Consider the following 20830-nt stretch of genomic DNA (forward strand, 5'->3'; position numbering starts at 1 on the left):
ATGCGTCGTCGTGTGGCGTCGGCGCAGTGCTATATCACAGAGTAAATGGGCAAGATCGACCAATTGGGTTCCGGTCGCGAACGCTTTCAGCTGCTGAGCGTAATTACGCGCGAATTGAAAGAGAGGCATTGGCAGTTGTCTTCGGGGTTACAAAGTTCCGGGAATATCTGCTCGGGAATCATTTCACGCTTGTGACAGATCACAAACCTCTTCTGAGCCTTTTCAGCCCCGACAAGCCCGTTCCCGCCATGGCCGCTGCCCGGATTCAGCGTTGGTCCCTCTTGCTGAGCGCCTACAACTACAAAATCCAGTTCAAGCCAGGAAAGACGTTGATTCCTGCAGACACCCTCAGCCGTTTACCGGTGCGGCAGGAGCATAACAACACTAAGGCGGCAGAAGATGACGCTCGTGAGTACGTTCTTCTGACCGATCACCTCAATACCTGTCCTCTGTCGGCGAGTGACTTGGCTAAAATGACTGTTGACGACAGCGACCTCGCGCAAGTCCGCAATTACATTCAGAATGGCTGGCCATGGTACTTGCAACCGGCTCAGGAGCCGTTGCGCGTGTACATGCACAGGAAAGACGAACTGACGTACAGCCATGGAATTGTGTACTGGGGCCATCGAGCGGTTATTCCAACAAGTGCGCGGCAGTCAATGCTGCGTATGCTGCATGATGCACATCAAGGGATAACGGCTATGAAAAAATTGGCACGTTCTGTTTTCTGGTACCCAGGGCTCGATCGGGACATTGAGAAGCTGGTGAACGCGTGTCCAACATGCATAGAATGGGGCAGCATGCCTCCTGCCCGACAACCCGTGCCTTGGCCGGACACAGAGGAGCCATGGTCTAGGGTCCATGTCGATTTTGCGGGTCCTGTGGAAGGTAACATGTTGTTGATCGTGGTTGATTCCCATACGAAATGGATCGAGGTTACCGCCATGAAGACCGCCAGTTCGGCAAAGACAATTGAAGCACTGCAGACTATGTTCAGCCGGTTCGGTTTGCCGAGGACCCTGGTAACGGACAACGGGCCGCAGTTTACTAGTGAAGAGTTCAGGACAGTTATGAAGCGCAATGGCATCGCTCATTTGCGGACAGCTCCCTACAAACCGCAGTCTAATGGCCTGGCGGAAAGAGCAGTACGGACTGTCAAACAGGGGTTAAACAAAAACACACGCGGCAGTTTGCAAGCTCGGCTGGACCACATTCTTTCGCATTATCGGCGCACTCCCTTGACAAATAGGCAAACCCCAGCTTCTATGCTTCTCGGATATCAGCCACGTTCTTTATTGCACAACGTCGTGTCACGACCATTCCCTTCTGCAGGTGCGTGCAACAGTGGCCAACCGCTGAGCAAAGACGTCTGGTTCAAGAACTACGGAGTGGGTGACAAATGGAAACCAGGCTCGTTAGAGTCCACCGAAGGCTCGCGAATGGCAACGGTAAAGACAGCAGATGGGGAGCAACATCGCCGCCACCTCGACCAGCTAAAAACCAGGAGGACCAGCGTGGGAGGAGAAGAGATGGAACCCGAGGCCCCCGTGCAAGCAGCAACGACTAAAGGCAGCCAGAACGCAGCGGCAGACTCACAGTCTCAAGGACACGACAGCAGTCACAGTCAGGCTCAAGTAGGTACCGACATTCGAACGCCGTCAGACGGGCGGGCCGAAGCCGAGGTTGCTACCAGCGAGCCGCAAGTGACTGACCGGGCTGAAGTGACACTGCGTAGGTCGAAGCGGAAGCCCCGGCCCCCGGACCGCTTCACTCCTTAAGGGGGGAGAATTGTTGTGAATCAGCATGCGCCGCTGACACGTATTTGTTTGTTAGATTCACCGGCCATGCCTCTTGTGAATCGGCAGTGGCTGCGGCTGACGTCATAAGATAAGGACTATAAAAGCAACACTAACCTTCAATAAAGCGTCCGTTCTTTGGCAACTGCTTCTCGAGTTACTTCAGTATTGAACTGTGAGGCTTTTCTAAAATTTTCTAAACATAACCACAAAATCTATATATGGTCATGACGAAATTTCAAAGAGGCATTGCCGTATTCACAATACACCTATGCAGTATTTTGTGCCAAGCGTGCTTTGCTACGGAAAAGGACGTTCTCTTTGTCTTCAATTTCGCTGCAAGGGGGGTGAGCTGAGGTTTTCGTATCCTTTGATTAAACCGGCAGTCATGTCCTGAGTATCCAGTGACGAATACGTGCATGGCATTGGAAATGAGGTGACCAAAGGTCTGTATTGCCTCGCCAGCTCTGGCCATCTTGAGCGAGCGCATTCCATACAATGCGCGCTAACGATCGTGCCTGCTAAGTGTTACATTGCTACGCGTCGAGGAGAGAGCTGAAATTTCAAACCAAACGCCGTCGTTTGCCCTTCTCCTCGCGGGCATTGTGCTGCCAACCGGAGTCGACATATACCACACAAGTGCGCTTACGTACATCGCACTGCTGTGACGTCGCTCGTAGTGACCCATGACTTCGAGAATTATTCAAGGAAACATCTTGTGGTATAAAGTTTGTAAACAGGGATAAGGTGCCTCAGAAAGGCTAGCCAACGTTTCGATAGGAGGACCTATCTTCGTCAAAGGCGGCCTCGTCATCCTCGGCGTATTAGTTTTAAAGGGTTAGTGCAGTGACGTCACGTGCGGGTGTTGTCGCTGGCGGCTGGTTTTAAAGTAGGAGTTTCTGGACTTCAAGGAAACGTCTGTTATTTGTGTAATCGGTTGCTTCAATAGACGAAATAAAGTTTAGAGAAATTAAAAAAAATACAAAACCGAATGTCTGCGTGTTCTTGTTTTACTTCGCACCGCAGCAAGAGAGATGTACTCCCGTGTTGTCTGCTTGTTTCCACATCGTGGAGCCGCGCGCGCAGACAACGCAAGTATGTCATTTTCTAGCGTGTTCCAGCGCGCGATCATGCTCTATTATCCGCCTGTGTGCGCGTCAGTATTCGCGTAGCGCTAATTTATGCTGCTAGTTAGGTGTTCTCGTGCACAGCGCGCAAGATTGTGTGCCGCACGAAATGAGACAAACGCAACAAAAAGCAATGAAGGCGTATGCGTCACGCGATCCTCGTGCTCCGATATAGGAGAACGCAGGGAAAGAATGTCGCTTGCGAAGGCCAGCAACTCCTCCAGGTGGCGTTGAGGCTAGACTGGGCAAGTGGAGAGAGCGCCTGTCTCTCTTGGCCCTCGCCTCCTGAAATCATGGGTTCGCGGCACCCAAATATTTCTATCTCGGCTATCAACGAACCAATTTCAAAAAATCATGTGGCAGAACGCCCTGTAGAGGGCTCGTAACAACTTCCAGCGTATAACCGAAATTTGCTATGTGGCCTGGTGAGGGGCGCTTCACAATATCACAAAGAGTGAGTAGTGATGTTAGATCAAGACGAATGCAGGATTTATGGCTATGGCTACGCACAATATTGGGACGTAAAAACTACACTGCCACTGCGATTCGCATTTATTGACCCCCTAAAGTCACTTTATATGCCATCTTCAATCAGTGTGTCGGAACGGAACGAATACAAAGACGAAACAAAAGGACATTTTTGACCGGAAAGAAGAAAAGAACCGGAACGTTATTTTTTATTTTGTTTCGGAGTGAAAGTGAAATATTTTTCATCGCTTTTAGGCTCAAGGGAACAGTCGGCAATCCGAAACAACCAATGTCAGGCAACGTCAGAATTAGCGCCAGCTTCAGGGGTCCGCATAAGCGCGTACCTCAGGCAGGGATAGTGCGAGCGATAGCCAGCCGAGCACTCCACTGAAGAAGGCTGCCGCTTCGTGCACTGGCAGTGCCAAGCACTGAGCATGATCTATTTTTACTAATATTTTAATATTTTTATTATTATTACTACTGGATTCTTCACCGGTACTTCAAAAAATTTCTGCATGTGAACCGAAACCGTTATAAACAGTGACGGACCTTTTTCTTTCGTTGCGGAGCAGAACCAGAACAGAAACTCTTTTCAGCAGAACGAAAGTAAAAGCAGAACAAAAGACGTTCCGTTTCGACGCCTTGTCTTGAATGCTTTCAAATGATATTTTCTCCAGCGTTGCAAAAATATACTGTATTATAACCCATTTAGGCGTAAGCGTGCGACAAAACTATTGTGCTTTCAAAAACGAGCTCCAAATTGTTTACCTTTTCGTGTGGTTCGACGTTGGAATCATGGTTTTGCATGCGTCCGACAAGTACTCCGTTTTTCTCTACGGCGTCGAGCAAAAAATTTCTGTCCCCTTCGATGCTGCAGAGCACCGCCCAGTGCCGGAACGAGCGCCATGACTCATCGCAGCTGGCCGTCTTGCCGCGCGAGAACCAAGATCTGCCTTTCCGGCCCTGCTGAGGCTGAGGTCTCCAGACCACCAACGCTACTTCACAGTTTGGTTTCTCATCTTGAGGTAGCATCCCATAAACAGGATGTGGCATGCATATGCCATGCCACATACAGTCCTGCAACGAAGGCATAAGGCGTTCTGATAAACTGAACCGAATAAAACTAATATGCCCTCTCTAAAAACAAATGGTTGTCTCACCGGAAACACACGATGAGTTGAAGACGTGCCTGCGCGAAGAACTTCACTTGACTCCATTGGAGACAGCTCTTAAATCGACAGCAGCACACTAAGGCATATATGGGACCTTCACTTCTGCGCAGGTAAAATCATAAAAAAAGAAGCAGCCATCATCACAACAATCGCAAGGGTGCCCAAAATTATGCGGTATTAAGCTTGCACTGCAACATCCATGGGCAAGAATACATTTGACAAACTGACACGTGATTTTGCTTGCGCTTTACTAACCAAAAACACTATCACACCCCTTCGCTACCGAACTTGTCTTTATCAAGGCGCCTACGTTTGCCGAAACATGATTTTGACCAAATCTCAGTAACTCTACTACAGTCCGGTTTTCGCAACAATCGTGAGCAGGAACAGCGCGAATGCTACTACATCTTTAAATTACGGACATTACCAGCCTACATCACTGAGGACAGTGGAAGACACTGCAGCCTCAGAGATGTAGCGTAAAGGTGAATCTGCTCTAGGGGAGAATGTAGCAACCTCGAAGCGTAGCAATACGAGCTCTATGCCCGTTGGAAAAGGACCGCACTCATATAAAGAGTTTCCTATTGTTTTCTACATATTAGGAATATTCTTATATTCACGCTTTATATTATTACGATATCATCGAGCGATGCTCAAGAGACGAGCCGCCGCGAAAACGAAGAAGTTGGTCGGTGCCCTTGGAACGAGCGAGTGTCAGCCCGGCTGCCTGGCTCCATCGTAAATACCGTGTAAATAGCATCTTTCGTCTGTGTCTTTCCACACGTAACAATATTTAGAGGCTTCAACAATTCATCCGAACTAAGGAGGAAGAATTACTAGATAAATACCAACGCAAAGATATTAGAGCTGCAGATCCACCCAAAGAAACTAATGTAAGCTCTGCAGCACGTAGCTCTACCGACAGTCCTACAGGCGAGCATCCAGAGCACCGCAGCAATGTAGTAGACATATCCCAGAGTCTCAGCCCCGAAGAAGTTGATCTCCTGAGACGTGGTCTAACGTTTTGTGCGACTAACAACGCAGTAAACGAATACGAACTCCACAAAAATATAACAGTGTTTTCACGACGCATGCGCATCGAGGAGTTCTTTTTCGATAGACCAGATGTAGGAAAAGAAGATAGAGACTCTCTTAGACCACCTAGCACGTGGACACCGAATAGGGGGAAGACCTGGATTTATACATAAAACTGATATAAAAGGAAATTCTAGAGTCAACGCGGCATTGCCGGAAACGCAAAAATTTGACCCCCGCTCAACACCAAGTCCTTAAAGAACTTGCGAAAAGGAATGATATTGTAATAAAACCAGAAGACAAAGGCGCCAGTATCGTAATCTGGCCTATAGAAGAGTACAAGAATGAGGCCTCTATGAGCAACTACACCCATTACAGAAAACTCGACTCTAACCCAACTTCAGATTACAGCAATATTGTGATAAACACAATAGCAGAGCTCCTGTCCAGGGAACTAATCACGCAATCTGAATATCGCTTCATGATGCCCAAGAACAAAACAGCAGGCCGCTTTTATCTTCTTCCTAAAATACATAAAGTTCCGGTGAAAGAAATATTTACAGCAGAACTCCCAGGTCGGCCTATTGTGTCTAATAACACGCCTACTGAGTCACTATCTAAATTCTTAAATCACCACCTGTCAAACATACCCACCACTCTCCCGTCTTTCGTTCAAGACACGCCGCACTTCCTTCGAATTATCCACTGCATCAACGCCAACTAAATCCTTCCCGACCGCGCTATTCTAGTCACTTTGGATGTTTCTGCCATTTACACCAACATTCCCATGAGTGAAGGAATTGAAGCCGTTTCTAGATCCCTCCCAATCAATCCCCAAGGGCACGCTCCTGAAGTTTACTTATCGCTCCTTAGGTTAGTTCTCACGCTCAACTATTTAGAATTCGATTCTATTCACTACCTGCGACGACTGGCGAGTACGCACGCCATGCAGCACAAGCCAACACGATTCATTAGGAACCATCCTATCATTGCTTTGTCGTTATGCTTACGGACGTCGGAACTGCCGAACGATCGCAGAAATGGAACGTGCTATGCACTCATAGACTAACGTTCAGGTGAGTTTAGCGGAAGGGAGAGCTTATTTCTATAGTTAATGGTGGTCAAAGAACGTGAGAGCGCAGCGATGACGAGAATTCAGGCTGAGGTGGGAGCCATGGATGCTGCCCCCCCCCCCCCCTACTCCACCATGTTCCACAACTCTATTTCTTAGCATGCGTAAACAACAGGTTCGTTAAACTCGTCAAATAACGTATGTTATCATAGCGCTCGTAAGCCACTGAAACCAAATAACGTACTGAACACGCACAGAGTGGATAGCACTATTCCTTTACGTGCGTAATCCGCGTACGTTTGATTGCAAGCGCTATTCTAAAACTGTCCAATAACACGCAGAAGCCAGCGCTCCGCGTAGCGACACTCGAGCCGTGAGGCTGGGCGGCTGCGCTGGCTAACCGGCGATCGGCCGCCGAAGCAAAGATAAGGCGGACGAGTGGTCTGGGGAAAGGGGGGCGTAGCCGGCAGAGGAGGCAGGGCGGATGGCGAAAGGTGTGCAGTTTGACACAATTACCAGAGATGAAACTCTGACGCTAGTGTCTACGAGAGCTGCAATCAGGGCCGTTCATGCAGCACGGGAATGTTAGGTAGTAAATGGATTTGCCTACAGCTCGTCCTGCACTGAACGAGGACATCACAAAGGATTAGTAGTAGTTAAGTAGCTTCGTGACTTTGAAAAGTAATAATTTTTGTAAATGTAGTGTGTTATAAACAACTACAGAAACATTTTTAAAATTGTGAAGAAAGTCTATTATAAAAAAAAAGTAGTTTATCAAAAAATTACAATTCGCTTTGACATCTAGGCCAACTTAGGCCCAGAGAGAGCGTAATAAACGAAGCCACAAGAATGTCTGAAGCCCAAAGCACGGAGGTCAGACAAATCCGTATACTACGCATCATTATGGTGGCAAAAAGATCGCAGCGCCAGAGTTACCTCTAAATTATTTAAATAAAATTATGGGGTTTTACGTGCCAAAACCACGATCTCATTACGAGGCACGGCGTAGTGGGGGACTCCGCAAATTTGGACAACCTGGGGTTCTTTAACGTGCGCCTTAATCTAAGTACATGGTTAGTTACCTATTTCGCCCCCATCGCATTGCAGCCGCCTTGGCCGGTATTGAATCCCGCGACCACGAGCTCAGCAGCCCAGCACCATAGCCACTGGGAAATCAGGGCGGGTGGAGTTCCCTCTGGTAACTGTGGTAAACTCTATTGCGGAAGGAGGTAAGCGTGACGTGACGGCCACTTTTCTTGTCTTTGTGATTTGCCTTTTACGCCGTCCTATACTAGGGGAGCATTTGGCGCTCACCACAAGCCTGACGAAATCATCACACTATTTGACGTGGCCAGTCTGAGGCATACAGAGGTTGCCCCGCATGGATTAAAGATATGGAACCGGGCAACCGTTTTAAACATGCGGGCCCTCTCGAATTAAACTGTCTTAGCGGAGTTGTTTTAGCAATTATCAAAAATAACAGGGATAATGTTAGCAAAATAAGGGGTTTTCATGAAGAACGGAGCGTACACAGTGATGGTGACAGCTACAGGTGCACACTATTTTCTTTTTCTCGTTAAATGTAAAATGCGGAGCAGGATTGATTTTACTAAGGGGCATCATTAACGTAATTCACTAACGAAATTGTAGCAGTCATGGCAATAAAACGCAATGAACTGTATAAATAAAACACTGCAGTTTTAAGTACCAACGTTCATACACCATGTTAGGAAGGTGGGAAGGTTTCATGAGAACGAAGAATTCGCGATTCAGTAATTGAAATATCAGTATACGTCTGTTAGCGTATACTTCAGTACGAGTCAGGTAAAAATGGAGGCTGGAGGAAAGAAAATGTGGACTAAGGCATGGACAGCCTAAATATGAGAAAACATAGCTGCACTGAACGATGCACTGAACCCTTGCTTGAAGGGATATTTGCCTGTATTGAAAGCACGGCCTGAAATTTAAGAATTGGCAAAACTCATCAGCGCAGCCAGGAATGTGGCTGCGCCTCGTTGTCTTAAGAGTGCGTCATTCCGCGAAAACACTAAGGCAACGCTTTAAAAAAGTAATAGCCTTTTCGGTCAGTGCCTCTACGTATGAAAGCGCTACTTGCTTTTGGTGTACCGGCTGGTGTCGATGAGAAAAAATGTTGAAGGCAGAACTCAATGAAAACGCAATCATCTGCTAATGAAAGCCAATGTCATAGGAAAGTTTCGTATGGAAATTATAGCAAAAAAATTTATTTTAGAAAATGCACTGCCACATATTACGAGAAAGTTGAAATGTCAACCTATATCACTGTTGACGCTGGTTCTTCTTGCATCATAAGGCCGTAATCTGAATGATAGCTATTGCGTCTACTCTTAAGGGACAGTTAAGTTTTCTAGTGACATAACGCATCATCCATAAGGCCTGAATATCCATAACCAAATGATCTTCGTAATTCCGACGACTTTACTGGCGTGTCCTAAATATTCAGGCTACAGGCTGAACATTTTTCTACAATTGTTGCAGCCTGTTTTCAGAAAATATACATCTCATGAACACTCAGTCACGTCATGGCACTGAAAGCCATAGAAACCGAAGCCTTCTGAAGTAGTAGCGGAATGTGCGTAAGCGAAGTGTTTGTCGATGTTCTCATGAGATTTCCTTGCAAAGGGAAACTTGTCATTTGTAGTAGTATAGTGGTGCGAAACAACACTTGGTATTATAAGCATGCGAATTTACAGAGAATAAATTGTTGAATTAAGCGCTTCGTGGTGCCTACGTCTCCTTCTTGCCCTTGTCAATTCGCGCGGAACTTTTTTCCAAGTATGTTTACTAACGTGTACGACAGGCATCGGTTCCTCAAGCACAAATGCTAAAATTCGAGTGACCAGACGCAGTGCTGTAAGTTTTGGAAGTAAGCTTTCGAAGCCTTTCATAAAACAGCGGCATGACTGAGCCGATTTCCTGCCGCGCGTATGAAGGGAGCAACATTACCCACGCCTTCATTGCAGCTTACAGACCTGTTACTGTACCTACATGGGCACTATTAGCAAGTACGGTATCGTAGCTACTTGGACGTGATACAGTCCCCATTTATCCGAACTTTGATCCTCGTGCCTTAAATCGTGCGCCTTGCGAATTTTAGCTCATCTTGCAATAGGTACACCTTAGCACTAAAGCGTACTGTTTTCAACAGGCCAGGTGTTTTCCCGATGAGGTGCATGACCAGGTAGGACTGACTTTGCCACGTGATATTTGCAACCAAATTCGCGAAATTGTAGCCCGGTTGTTCAATGGGCAGTTATTTACGGCGGCATTAGCTCTGTAGCGGCTATGTTAAATTTTGCAAGACATTTGTTTGGGCCATTACCAGACAAAATGCATTGACCGGCTCGTTTCCTCTTTAGGGGCATGCCTTCTACATTGCCTCAGCGGTACCGAAATTTTACGAGGAACAATCTCCATGGAAGCGAGTGTGTATTGACACGTATACTTATCTTTATCCGGCAACCACGTTTGGCCGCCTAACAAATGTTATCGTGCAGCGCAGGACGCGCCTGCATGTAAAAGAAGTTTCTGGAATGTTATCGATGGTTCCCTCCACTGTCTTTCACCGCAACTTGTGTAATCTGATTGCATGTATGCGCGACGCGAATAGTGTAGAACTTTGGGGAAGGCACGCGGGTACCATCGGTTAATCTGGTATATTCCACGACTGATCTATAAAAGCTGACGCGCTTGAGCCGCTGATCAGATTTTCGACGATCACCGACCGTGTTCGCCGCTATCGTTGTGCTATAAGTGTAGCCTGTTTTGCGGACACAGGTTCGCCCAATAAAAGTTAGTTTTGTCTTTGACTGTATTGCTACTGTGTTTATAACGTCACCACCACGTGACAATATTATGCGCTGATGCGTTTTCGTAAGGCACAAAGATCCCGCAGGAGAAGGGGAAAGACCACATTAGTGAATGTGCATACGTTCCAGGCCAGCTGGCTGATTGTACTGTTTATACCATTCTTATATTGTCGTCCGACACACGGCTTCAGAAAGCTGTGTGTATTTTAGCATCTGAAGATGAAGGGCTTTATTAAAAAAATATTCTCGCATTAGACGTGTCCGGAATCACAGATACCTGCCAGTTGTGTAACTCACTTCATATTTAGTGAAGGCGACCGGCCAGTTGCAAGCAGCGTTAGTTTCCGAAATGAAAGCTTGATCAATTTGGCTCTACTAGTGAATTGGTATGTATTTTACGAGTTAAACGCTGTTCGTCATTGATTTCCCGCGTTCTCTGTAACGTCGAACACTACGATTGGCTGAGAGCTGTTCTAATGAGTGTTTCTTATGCAATATCGTTTTCGTGAATGCGAGTCCTGAGGCCGAATTCACAAAGGCTTTCATTTTTTCGACTGGCTATATACCTTCACTACCGAGTACGGGCTCCCATCCATATTTCTGTCACTGCTGGATCAATTTCTTTGTCTTCTTACACGTGCACTAAACTCTTGAAAAGAATATATGTATTGTGCAAGAACGTTTATGAACAATCTTCATTATGGCCACTATATCGACGCTTGACAGTGGCATAATAACGAAGTCGACAGTATAATAGTCAAATAGCATAACTATGGCTTTCAACGTTTTCCGGGGCGCTACTACGTAATAATATTCAAAACTGTTTCTATTCCACTTATGCAATAAGCGCTCCACAATCGGTCAAAATATTTCGGGACACCACCACTTTGCCTGTCTGTCACGCGACGTAACCTAAACCAAATAAAAGATAAACATTTCTTTGCGATTATACGCCTCTCTCACCATGAGCTGCACGCGACTGCTGAAAACGTCTTTGGGCTTCACCCACTTCACCTGCCTGTCACGCGACGTCCCAAAACCACGAAAACTTACCGGCTAAAAGTTAAAAGAGGCACTCATATGCCGAACAAAACTGCATTTTATTCGTAATAGGCGGAGTCTGCGCCGTTACGAAAGGAATAGATCATTCCTGTCTGTTCAGTTACTGATCGTTCTGTAACTGGCTACCTGGAGCTGCCAAGGAAAATGAAATGTGTATAATAAAAATTTGGGCGTGGAAGTATAATGTTGTCGAGGTCTTTCGCAACGTACGCGACGTGGCTTTAACAATTCTTTGTCGCTGAGAGTCGGTTTTAGCGGCATTTTTAACCTTCGGTTGCACGCCGCGGCGATTTCCTACGATGGCATGCTAGGCAAGGGGACGAGGGCCAATAGCCGACGGGGGTACCAGCCACCCTCCTCATCCGGTTATCTGCTGCCACTGCGCTAATTCGGCTCCACCGAAACCGTCTCTACTTCCGTGTGCTCTGCACCTTTTTTTCAGCCAATTAGACAACGAAAATCTGTCTAGGTAGGCAAGGCTATTCACTTTCAAGGCAATTAAAAGCGAACTCCTATAAACCAGGAAAGCGTTTAATGAAGCGAGTCGCCACTCGATGTTTCCGTCGGCACTGACGTAAATTTGACGTCTGCAGATTGGAGTAAAAACACATTGGAATGTTGTTGCGTTATATTGCGCCGGAATCACTTAGGGAAGACGGAAGTCACATGTAAAAGAACAAAACATTGAAGTACTTTAAGTTCTGTGGCAAAACCCTGCTTTCCAAAGGCCTGTCCCATTGTGGAATAATTGATATGCGCAAGCTACTTCCATTTAGAAACCACCAATGCAAATGAAAAGCATATGCGACTGGTAATCATAGTTTGACCTCGCCAGTGTGTTCAAAGTACTTCATTAGATGTTCCAAAATGTAGCTGAAGTGTCATTGCAGACGGACAAAATGTTGTCTTACCGAGCATGGCCGAAGTTTCCATGCATCGGACGAGTAATACTGTTCCGTCAAAAGAAAAGTGAGCCGGTGGAGACTCCAAAGCTCAAATGCAAATCTTTAGAGGCATGGATGCATGAAATATAGAGTATACGTTAATGCTGCCATAACGCCGATTGGAACAAGTCTCGTTCAGGTTGTTTCATACTCATAATAATCAATCATTCTTTCTCTCAAATGAAAGCAATGGTACGAGATATGTTTCAATTCAAGGATTCGGTAATTCTAACCATATAAACGCGTGTCTCAGAGCTCGCATCACTGGTCAATTAAGCAAAAGAAATTGGGCAAACTTTTCACTTACAATCTTGGCCTGGCCTGCAAACGCATTAAGCACAGTTAGAAATTTATCTAGAAGGCAGACGCTCGTGCAAATTCTAGCTAGATCTTGTCAACATTGGAAGTAGCCTGCACGTTATTACTAGTGTTGGTAACCTTTGTTGAGTCGAAGTCGCCAGGTTGCGGCCTAACACAAGGTCAACACTTTAGCTTTAGCAGCAAGTCACTAACTGATGATGATGATAACAATTTTCTGTAATTCAAAGATGTGTTTCATGTTTTTGGTATTGATTTAGGTTATTTACGGCGTTGGCGAATCAGTTATAGTAATTTGATCGCTGAACAACACGCCACTTCCAAACACGTACCATATTTCAATATTTTTCTTCGCCAAAAGAAACAGCTTTGATGAACCCAGACGGGGCTCAATTATATAACATCTTTCATGTGCCTTGAGAAGTAGCTTCAAATTGATGCGTGTATGTCCCTCTTCTGATAAAATGGAAGTGAGGCACTGAATTGACGCAGGGTCCCGTGAGGCAGTATAATGGGTCCACTTCATGGATATCGACACGTTGTAGTGACGGTGAGGAGCAAGACAATGACGGCAAGAGCGATTAAATAAACTATTTACTGGGTGACGCTGTACCAACGAGGACAAGCTACACCTGGGCAGAACAACAGTGACGAGCACATGCATTGATCGCTGAAATCTGATGCAGATCAAATGCACGGGCTCTTTATGCATCGCTCCATGAACCTTCCTGCGTAATTGCTAATGCTCGCGCCTGTTCTAGAATCTACATCACTATTTTCTTTGCGCACGCACTCTGATTACACAAGGCTCGGCGACAACATACGCAAACGATGTAGAGCGAGCGATAACAGTCCAGAAACTTCAGATAGAGGAAGACGCTTTTTTGCGCTGTGCGATAGCCTTTTTAATTTGTTAGCCCGTGAAATGGTGGTCACCGGAAAAAGATAAACAAGTACGCGTGTGAATAATTGGGTCACTAAAATGTAACTAAACTCTCTATAAGCGTCCAAAAAGGTCACAAATGTCATCCAAGTGACTAAAAATTTGCTAAATATAGAGGCTTTATTTCCAATTTGCCAACACCGGCTTTTGTTTGTAAAAGAGGATCAATTTCTTCAATAAGAACCGTCGCCCAATGTCTTCGGAGTTGTCCAAGCATATATATTTCAAGAGCAGAAAATAGTGTTTACTGGAGATGTCTCCGCTACGCGCGAGTTAGGCGCAGTTTTAAGAACTCGAAAAACTAAATTTTGCCTATTAACGTAAAGCCTGATTTACTGGGAATGTTTTCGTTTACTGTATTCAAGAAAGAATGAACAAGGAACGTGCTTCACTTCCGCGTCCCGCTACACTACGTTTAGGGCATGGAAGCATTATCTTTCGAAGTTGGATTATTAGGCAAGAAGTTAACAAGGCATCACGACAACAAACCGTGAGGACATGTGCAGTAATACGTGAAATACCTTTGTAATGCTTGTAAACGCTGCAGCACGGGAGCACCACGACAATCCTAGCGGCTCTTCAATGACGGTGCATACCATCCAGCATGTATGTTCCTTCGTTGCGCAGCCTGGTATTGAATGCATACGGTCGAAAAGGGACGATAAGTTTCGGCCTTATCTTGCAAGAAAAGAAGACAGACCATTTGCAGTAACAATGGGGTCGACTCTAGAGGGTGCGTGGATGGGAGGGGGGAGAGAGAGGACTGCGCTGCCATCAGGTGCCAACGGCGGGAATTTCAATTGTTGCTTCCGAATCACCCGCCGGCTGCTGATACACTGATAAGAGCCGGTTAATTCCATAACTTGCTCCAGGAATCCCACGTACTTCAACAAATAGAGTGTAGTGGCCGTTGAACGCGTCCAGCAAAAGAATTGGCCGTACACGTTAAAAAATAAAAAAAATGTCCACGTGCCCTTTTCACAAAATCCTATTAGAAAGACACTTGAAAGCTTAGTGGTAGCTTAGTGGCTATGACGTTGCGCTGCTTAGCTTGAGGTCACGGGTTTACCCTGGCATCGGCGGCCGCATTTCTATGGAGTGCATGCCGAAACGCCCATGTACTTAGATTTAGGTACACGGTAAAGAAAGCCAAGGCCTTAAATATCAATGTGAAGCGCCCCACTATGGCGTGCCTCCTAATCATGCCGTGGTGTTGGTAAGTATAACCCCTGAACTTAAATTAATTTACTAAAGCAGTTCCGGAGGCGTCTGCTAAAGATGTACATAATTCTAGGAGAGGGCAGCGCAACCCGGACGAAGGACAAAATGTAGATGATACGAGTGCAGGCTAACAACTGGTTTATTTTTTCAAACAAGTGAATAAATATACAAAGAATGAGAACATGTGATGATGTACCTACACGCATCACGTGCTCCACATCTTTCTCCACTGATATTGTAATCACGAACGCAGAAAAATGCGATACAAAAAAAGCTGGCACTGTACTGTCCGACCTAAGTGACCATCTCCCTGTTTTTGCCTTTTTCCCAGCTGAACGCCCTTATCGAGTTCCCGCAGCACCCTCTCCACATTTTCGACGCATTGATATCAGCCCACTTGACCGTTTTCTTTCGATGCTATATGAAACAAGTTGGAACGATATGCTATCTTTAGGAGACGTGAATGAGGCGTATAATGCATTTATGTTCAAAATAAAAACTCTCTATCACAAATGTTTTCCGCAAGTCCGTCCGCGCAAACGCAATCCCAAGAAACCGTGGGTTACGCAAGAACTGCTGCAAAAATAAACACCAAAGAGAAAATGTTTGCGCAATTCATAAAATTGCGCCAGCCTACCAAGCTTGAGAAATATAAAAAAAAATGCCGAAACCAGCTAAATAGCGAATTAGGAACTGCCAAGTTAAGGTATTTTAGTAATGCATTTTCCGAGGGATCCAAAAGAAATGTTCACAACCAGTGGGACCAATTGAACAAAAAACTAAATCGCACCTCAAAAACAACTATTACGGCATTAATGAAAGATAATGTACCAGTAAGTGGGGAGGAACTGTGTAATGAATCTAATAATTTCTTTGTTAATATAACCAAAACATTATGCTGTCCCTCTGACACAACTGTGGGTTACATGTATAACACGCCATGTATTCCAGAATCGCTGTTCATGTATCCCACACATGAAGACGAAATCATGACAGTGTTTAGAAGTCTAAAAAGTAGCAGAGCCGAAGATAAACATGGCTTTTAGGTCAAACCCTTCAAGTTTGTAGTTGACATACTAGCCCCAATGCTAATGCGTATCTATAACCTAGCTTGAGCATCTGGCGTCTTTCCAAGCGAAATGCAGGTAGCAAAAGTGACTGTCATTCACAGAGATGGTGCTACCTCGGATATGGCAAATTACAAGCCTATTTCAATTCTTCCGATATTATCCAAGGTCTGGAACAAATTATTTACGTGAGACTTCATACTTTTCTAGTTAAACATTCAGTTCTATCAGAGAGTCAATTCGGTTTCAGAAAACAGGGGTCCACAGAAATGGCACTAATTAAGCAAAAAGAGATCATAATAAATGCGTTTGAGGAAAAGCTCCTTGTACTCGGAATATTTGTTGATTTTTCAAAAGCATTTGACCTGCTTAATCATGATTTACTGATACATAAACTCAATTATTATGGCATTAGAGGAACGAGCTTATCTTTAGTTCAATCATATTTAAAATATCGTAAACAAATGGTCTCCCTTAATCACGCTATATCAGACTCACAACCTATCCTCTCTGGTGTGCCCCAAGGCAGCATTCTGGGGCCGCTATTATTTAATATCTACATTAATGATATATTTTCTGCTCCTCTTCCTGTATACATAATAGCGTATGCAGACCACCTCACAATGCTTGCCTCAAGTAATACAGAAACAGACCTACTAGCACTCGGCAATCAGTTCTTAGAATTCCTGCGTCAATGGTCCTTTAAGAATTTCCTAAAAGTTAACATTACCAAGATGAAAGCAATATTATTCCGAGCTAAAAACAGAACGGTGGGTGCAAATCTCGACCCTTGATTAGCAAACAAAAAATGGAGGTCGTGCCAGTTGTGAAATGTCTTGGTGTTGCTTTGACCGAGTCTCTTAATTGGGATAAACATACTGAGAATATCGGCGCTAAAATAAACAGGATTAATGGCATCATATGTCGCCAGAGGCACACACTTCCCCCTAAAGTGAAAATATTAATTTACAATGCATTTATATTGCCACATATAGCTTATTGCCTCATGGTCTGGGGGACAACAACCAAGCAGAACCAAAGGAAAGTTCTACTTGCTCAGTTCGGCAGCAGTGCAACTTGAGCACACAACTAAAATCTATCTGCTTTGCAGCTATCGCTTTCGCCGCTGGATTTGCCGCACGTGGAGCAGTGGGGTGACGCCTACAAGATTGCGGAGCCTCATCGCCCTGGCCTTGTATCGTCCATCTGACACCCACGTGGTTCCCTGGGCGCCTTTTCTGCCACAAGAGGGCATCAGGACACCACGGCTGGTTTAAAAAGCGGCGGATCGACGACCAGGCTTGCAGTTCGGCAGCAGTGCAACTTGAGCACACAACTAAAATCTATCTGCTTTGCAGCTATCGCTTTCGCCGCTGGATTTGCCGCACGTGGAGCAGTGGGGTGACGCCTACAAGATTGCGGAGCTTCATCGCCCTGGCCTTGTATCGTCCATCTGACACCCACGTGGTTCCCTGGGCGCCTTTTCTGCCACAAGAGGGCATCAGGACACCACGGCTGGTTTAAAAAGCGGCGGATCGACGACCAGGCTTGCAGTTCGGCAGCAGTGCAACTTGAGCACACAACTAAAATCTATCTGTTTTGCAGGTGAGCGCTATACATTTTCGATTTTCTCCCGCTCAAATTTATGCACTGCTGCCGAACTGCTTCTTAAACATTCTAGACATTACAAGCGTGAAATAGTGTCATAGTCCAGAAGCCTCATGTCAAAAAAAAGCTGTGGACGAATTGCGCGCTGAGATAATTGATGAACTCAGAGAGATAAAAAAAAGTCTAGATGATCTAAAAGAACTGAAACAGGAAATTAAGGACTTAGGAGCATTGAAAGAAATAATCGATGCCATTGTAACAGAAAACAAGGTACTTAAAGGGCAAAATGCTAAGCTGACGCGGAAACTAGAGGAGCTTGAAACGTACCAGCGTTCCAACAACCTGGAAATCAAGGGTGTTCCTGTTGATGCTGAGCCAATAGCTATTATAAAGAAGATTGGCGAACTTGTTGCAGAGGAAGTGCAAGATTCCGACATTGATGCATGCCATAAGGTACCGACAGCGAAACACAATGAACAAAACATAATTGTTCGATTCGTGCGCCGTTTCAAAAGGAACAGTTTTCTTGCTAAATCGCGAAAGGGAAAAATTAATGCCAGAATGCTTGGCTTTGATGAGGATCGTCCTGTATTCATTAACGAGCATTTGACGAGGCAAGGTAAACAATTACTAATTGCTGCGAAACAAAGGAAGAATGAGGTTGGTTGGAAATATGTCTGGACCACTGGAGGGAAAGTAATGGCAAGGCGCAATGAAACATCTCCTGTTCTGCATATTTTCAGCACTGAAGATATCAGCAAGATGATAACCTAATATTCAGCTTTATTTCGTCAAATTAATTATTGATTTAAGTCCAGATATGGCTTCAGTCGATAAATCTTTATATCATGATTATCTTTCATTTGCAAATATATCTGCGGGTTCGCAAAAACATATTTCAATCTTTCATTTAAACGTCCAAAGCATAAAAAATAAACAAGATAAAATTGAAGAATTGTTTCAACACACCAACACTAATCCCGATGTTCTTCTTTTTACTGAAACGTGGATATCTGATAAGGACTACCCGATACAGTTCGAAAACTACAGGCATCACATACTAAACCGTACCTACGCCAGAGGTGGTGGTCTAGCAGCATATGTACGAAATGATCTAAACTCGGAGAAAATTGCAGATTTCTCCCTAATTAATCGCAACGTTGAATGCCTCACTATTCGTCTTCAAGCAGGAACATTTTCAGTAGTCTACAGACCACCCTGTGGGAACAAAAAAGAATTCTTTTCCTTTGTGGATAACCTGCTAGCTTATCTCAGCGGCACCGGCCAAATGTTTGCCATACTAGGTGATACGAACATAGATATGATGGCTGAAAATACAATAACACGAGAATATAACCAGTTGCTTTACTCTTACGCATGCTCGAATATTATAACCTCGCCAACACGAGTTACAGCACACAGTCAAACCCTATTAGATGTCTGTATCACTAATGTACATGATTCCGCTGTGACTGCTGGTGTCATGTCCTCTGATATAAGCGATCATCTTCCCATTTTTTGTTTTCTGCCTTGTTCGCAGAAATGCAAGCATAATGCGCCTGTATATTCCTACCGTGTCATAGATACAACGACGCTAGCCTATTTTCGCTCTCTTATTCGGGAAAAAAACTGGGAATCTGAACTAACTTAAAGTGACCCAAATAAGGCATACAATTCATTTTTCGATAAACTAATCACTTGCTACGACATAGCCTTCCCGCAACATAGTGCTACAAAACGACCCAAAAAAATTAGAAAGCCGTGGATAGATGTAGTGCTTTTTACAAAAATCAAAAACAAAAATAAAATGTACTATACATTCCTTAGAACTAGAGACATGAATGAATTAGCCAAATTTAAGGAGTACCGTAACGAAGTAAATTCAGAATTAAAAAAGGCAAAAGAAAAATATTATGAGAAGGTGTTCTCGCGCATATATACGAATCCAAGAAAAGTTTGGATGGAAATTAAGAAAATATCTGGAGGAAAGGCTAGCCCTCAAGACCTACAAATAGCTTCGGTAAAGGGCACTCTTTCGGGTGAAGAAGCCGTCTCTATCCTAAACACTCACTTTGTTCAATGCTGCAGCAACATTTCTGCAGCAGATCCAGAAGAGATAGGGCATACTGTGAAACCGTCTCTGCAAAATTCTTTAATGCTATTTCCGGTGACATCATCCGAAGTAGAGAGCGTGATCAAAAACTTTAAGTCAAACAGTGCTGCAGGTTTCGACGGTATCATGGCATCTCCTATAAAGTATGTGTCTGACATCATCTCTAATGTATTAGCTCATATTATTAATAAAATGTTTGAGTCCGGAATTTTTCCTAGGAAACTTAAAATAGCCAGAGTCTGCCCGGTTCATAAAGGCGGTGCTGATCATAGTGTAAACAACTTCCGACCCATATCTATACTACCTCTTTTTTCAAAACTTTTTGAAAGTGTTCTAAACACTCGACTAGAAGGTTTCTTAAGGAAATATTCTATTATTAGTACGGCGCAATACGGATTTCAAAAAAATAAATCATGTGAGGATGCGCTCTTAAATATAAAACATCAAATACTGCAAAATATAGAAAACCGTTTATACACGGTAGGCTTATTCCTGGACCTACGTAAGGCTTTTGACAGCGTAAATCATGGTATACTTCTGTGCAAACTTTATGACTACGGTATACGTGGTACAGCATTAGAGTTAATGAGAAGCTACTTAACGGATCGTTATCAGTTTGTTTCATATAATCAGGCCACTTCCTCACTTCTCAAAATACAGAATGGCGTGCCACAGGGATCCATACTTGGTCCTATATTATTTAATCTATATATCAATGACCTTCCTAACATTTCTTCCTCACCTAATATCATCATGTACGCAGACGATACTAATCTTTTCTTTGCAAATTCTTCCTTGCAATGCATACAAAAAGAAATAAATGATTATTTAAATTTATTATCTGAATGGCTGTACATAAACAAACTACAATTGAATGTCAATAAAACCAAATATATAATATTTAGACCGATAAACAAGCCATTGCCTGTTAATATAACTGTTCTATTTTAAGCAAAGAGGCTAGAACAAGTAACAACGCAAAAGTTTTGGGGGGTATGGTTCCAAGAAAACCTCTCCTGGGATAATCATGTCAATA

General features: G+C 44.4%; 1 protein-coding gene across 1 annotated transcript in view; it reads right to left on the minus strand.

The window, feature by feature from the left end:
- Window positions 1–20830, minus strand: part of LOC139048792 (uncharacterized) — a 119547-nt gene that overhangs the window by 46792 nt on the left and 51925 nt on the right. Inside the window, exons 6-7 of the mRNA XM_070523446.1 lie at window positions 4552–4665; window positions 4160–4468 (exon numbers count right to left, since the gene is read on the minus strand). Coding sequence (XP_070379547.1) covers window positions 4160–4468; window positions 4552–4608 — 366 coding nt within the window. The 5' untranslated portion in view covers window positions 4609–4665. The remainder of the gene's footprint in view (window positions 1–4159; window positions 4469–4551; window positions 4666–20830) is intronic.

The sequence above is a fragment of the Dermacentor albipictus genome, chromosome 8, assembly GCF_038994185.2.
Source record: "Dermacentor albipictus isolate Rhodes 1998 colony chromosome 8, USDA_Dalb.pri_finalv2, whole genome shotgun sequence".
Lineage (NCBI taxonomy): Eukaryota > Metazoa > Arthropoda > Arachnida > Ixodida > Ixodidae > Dermacentor > Dermacentor albipictus.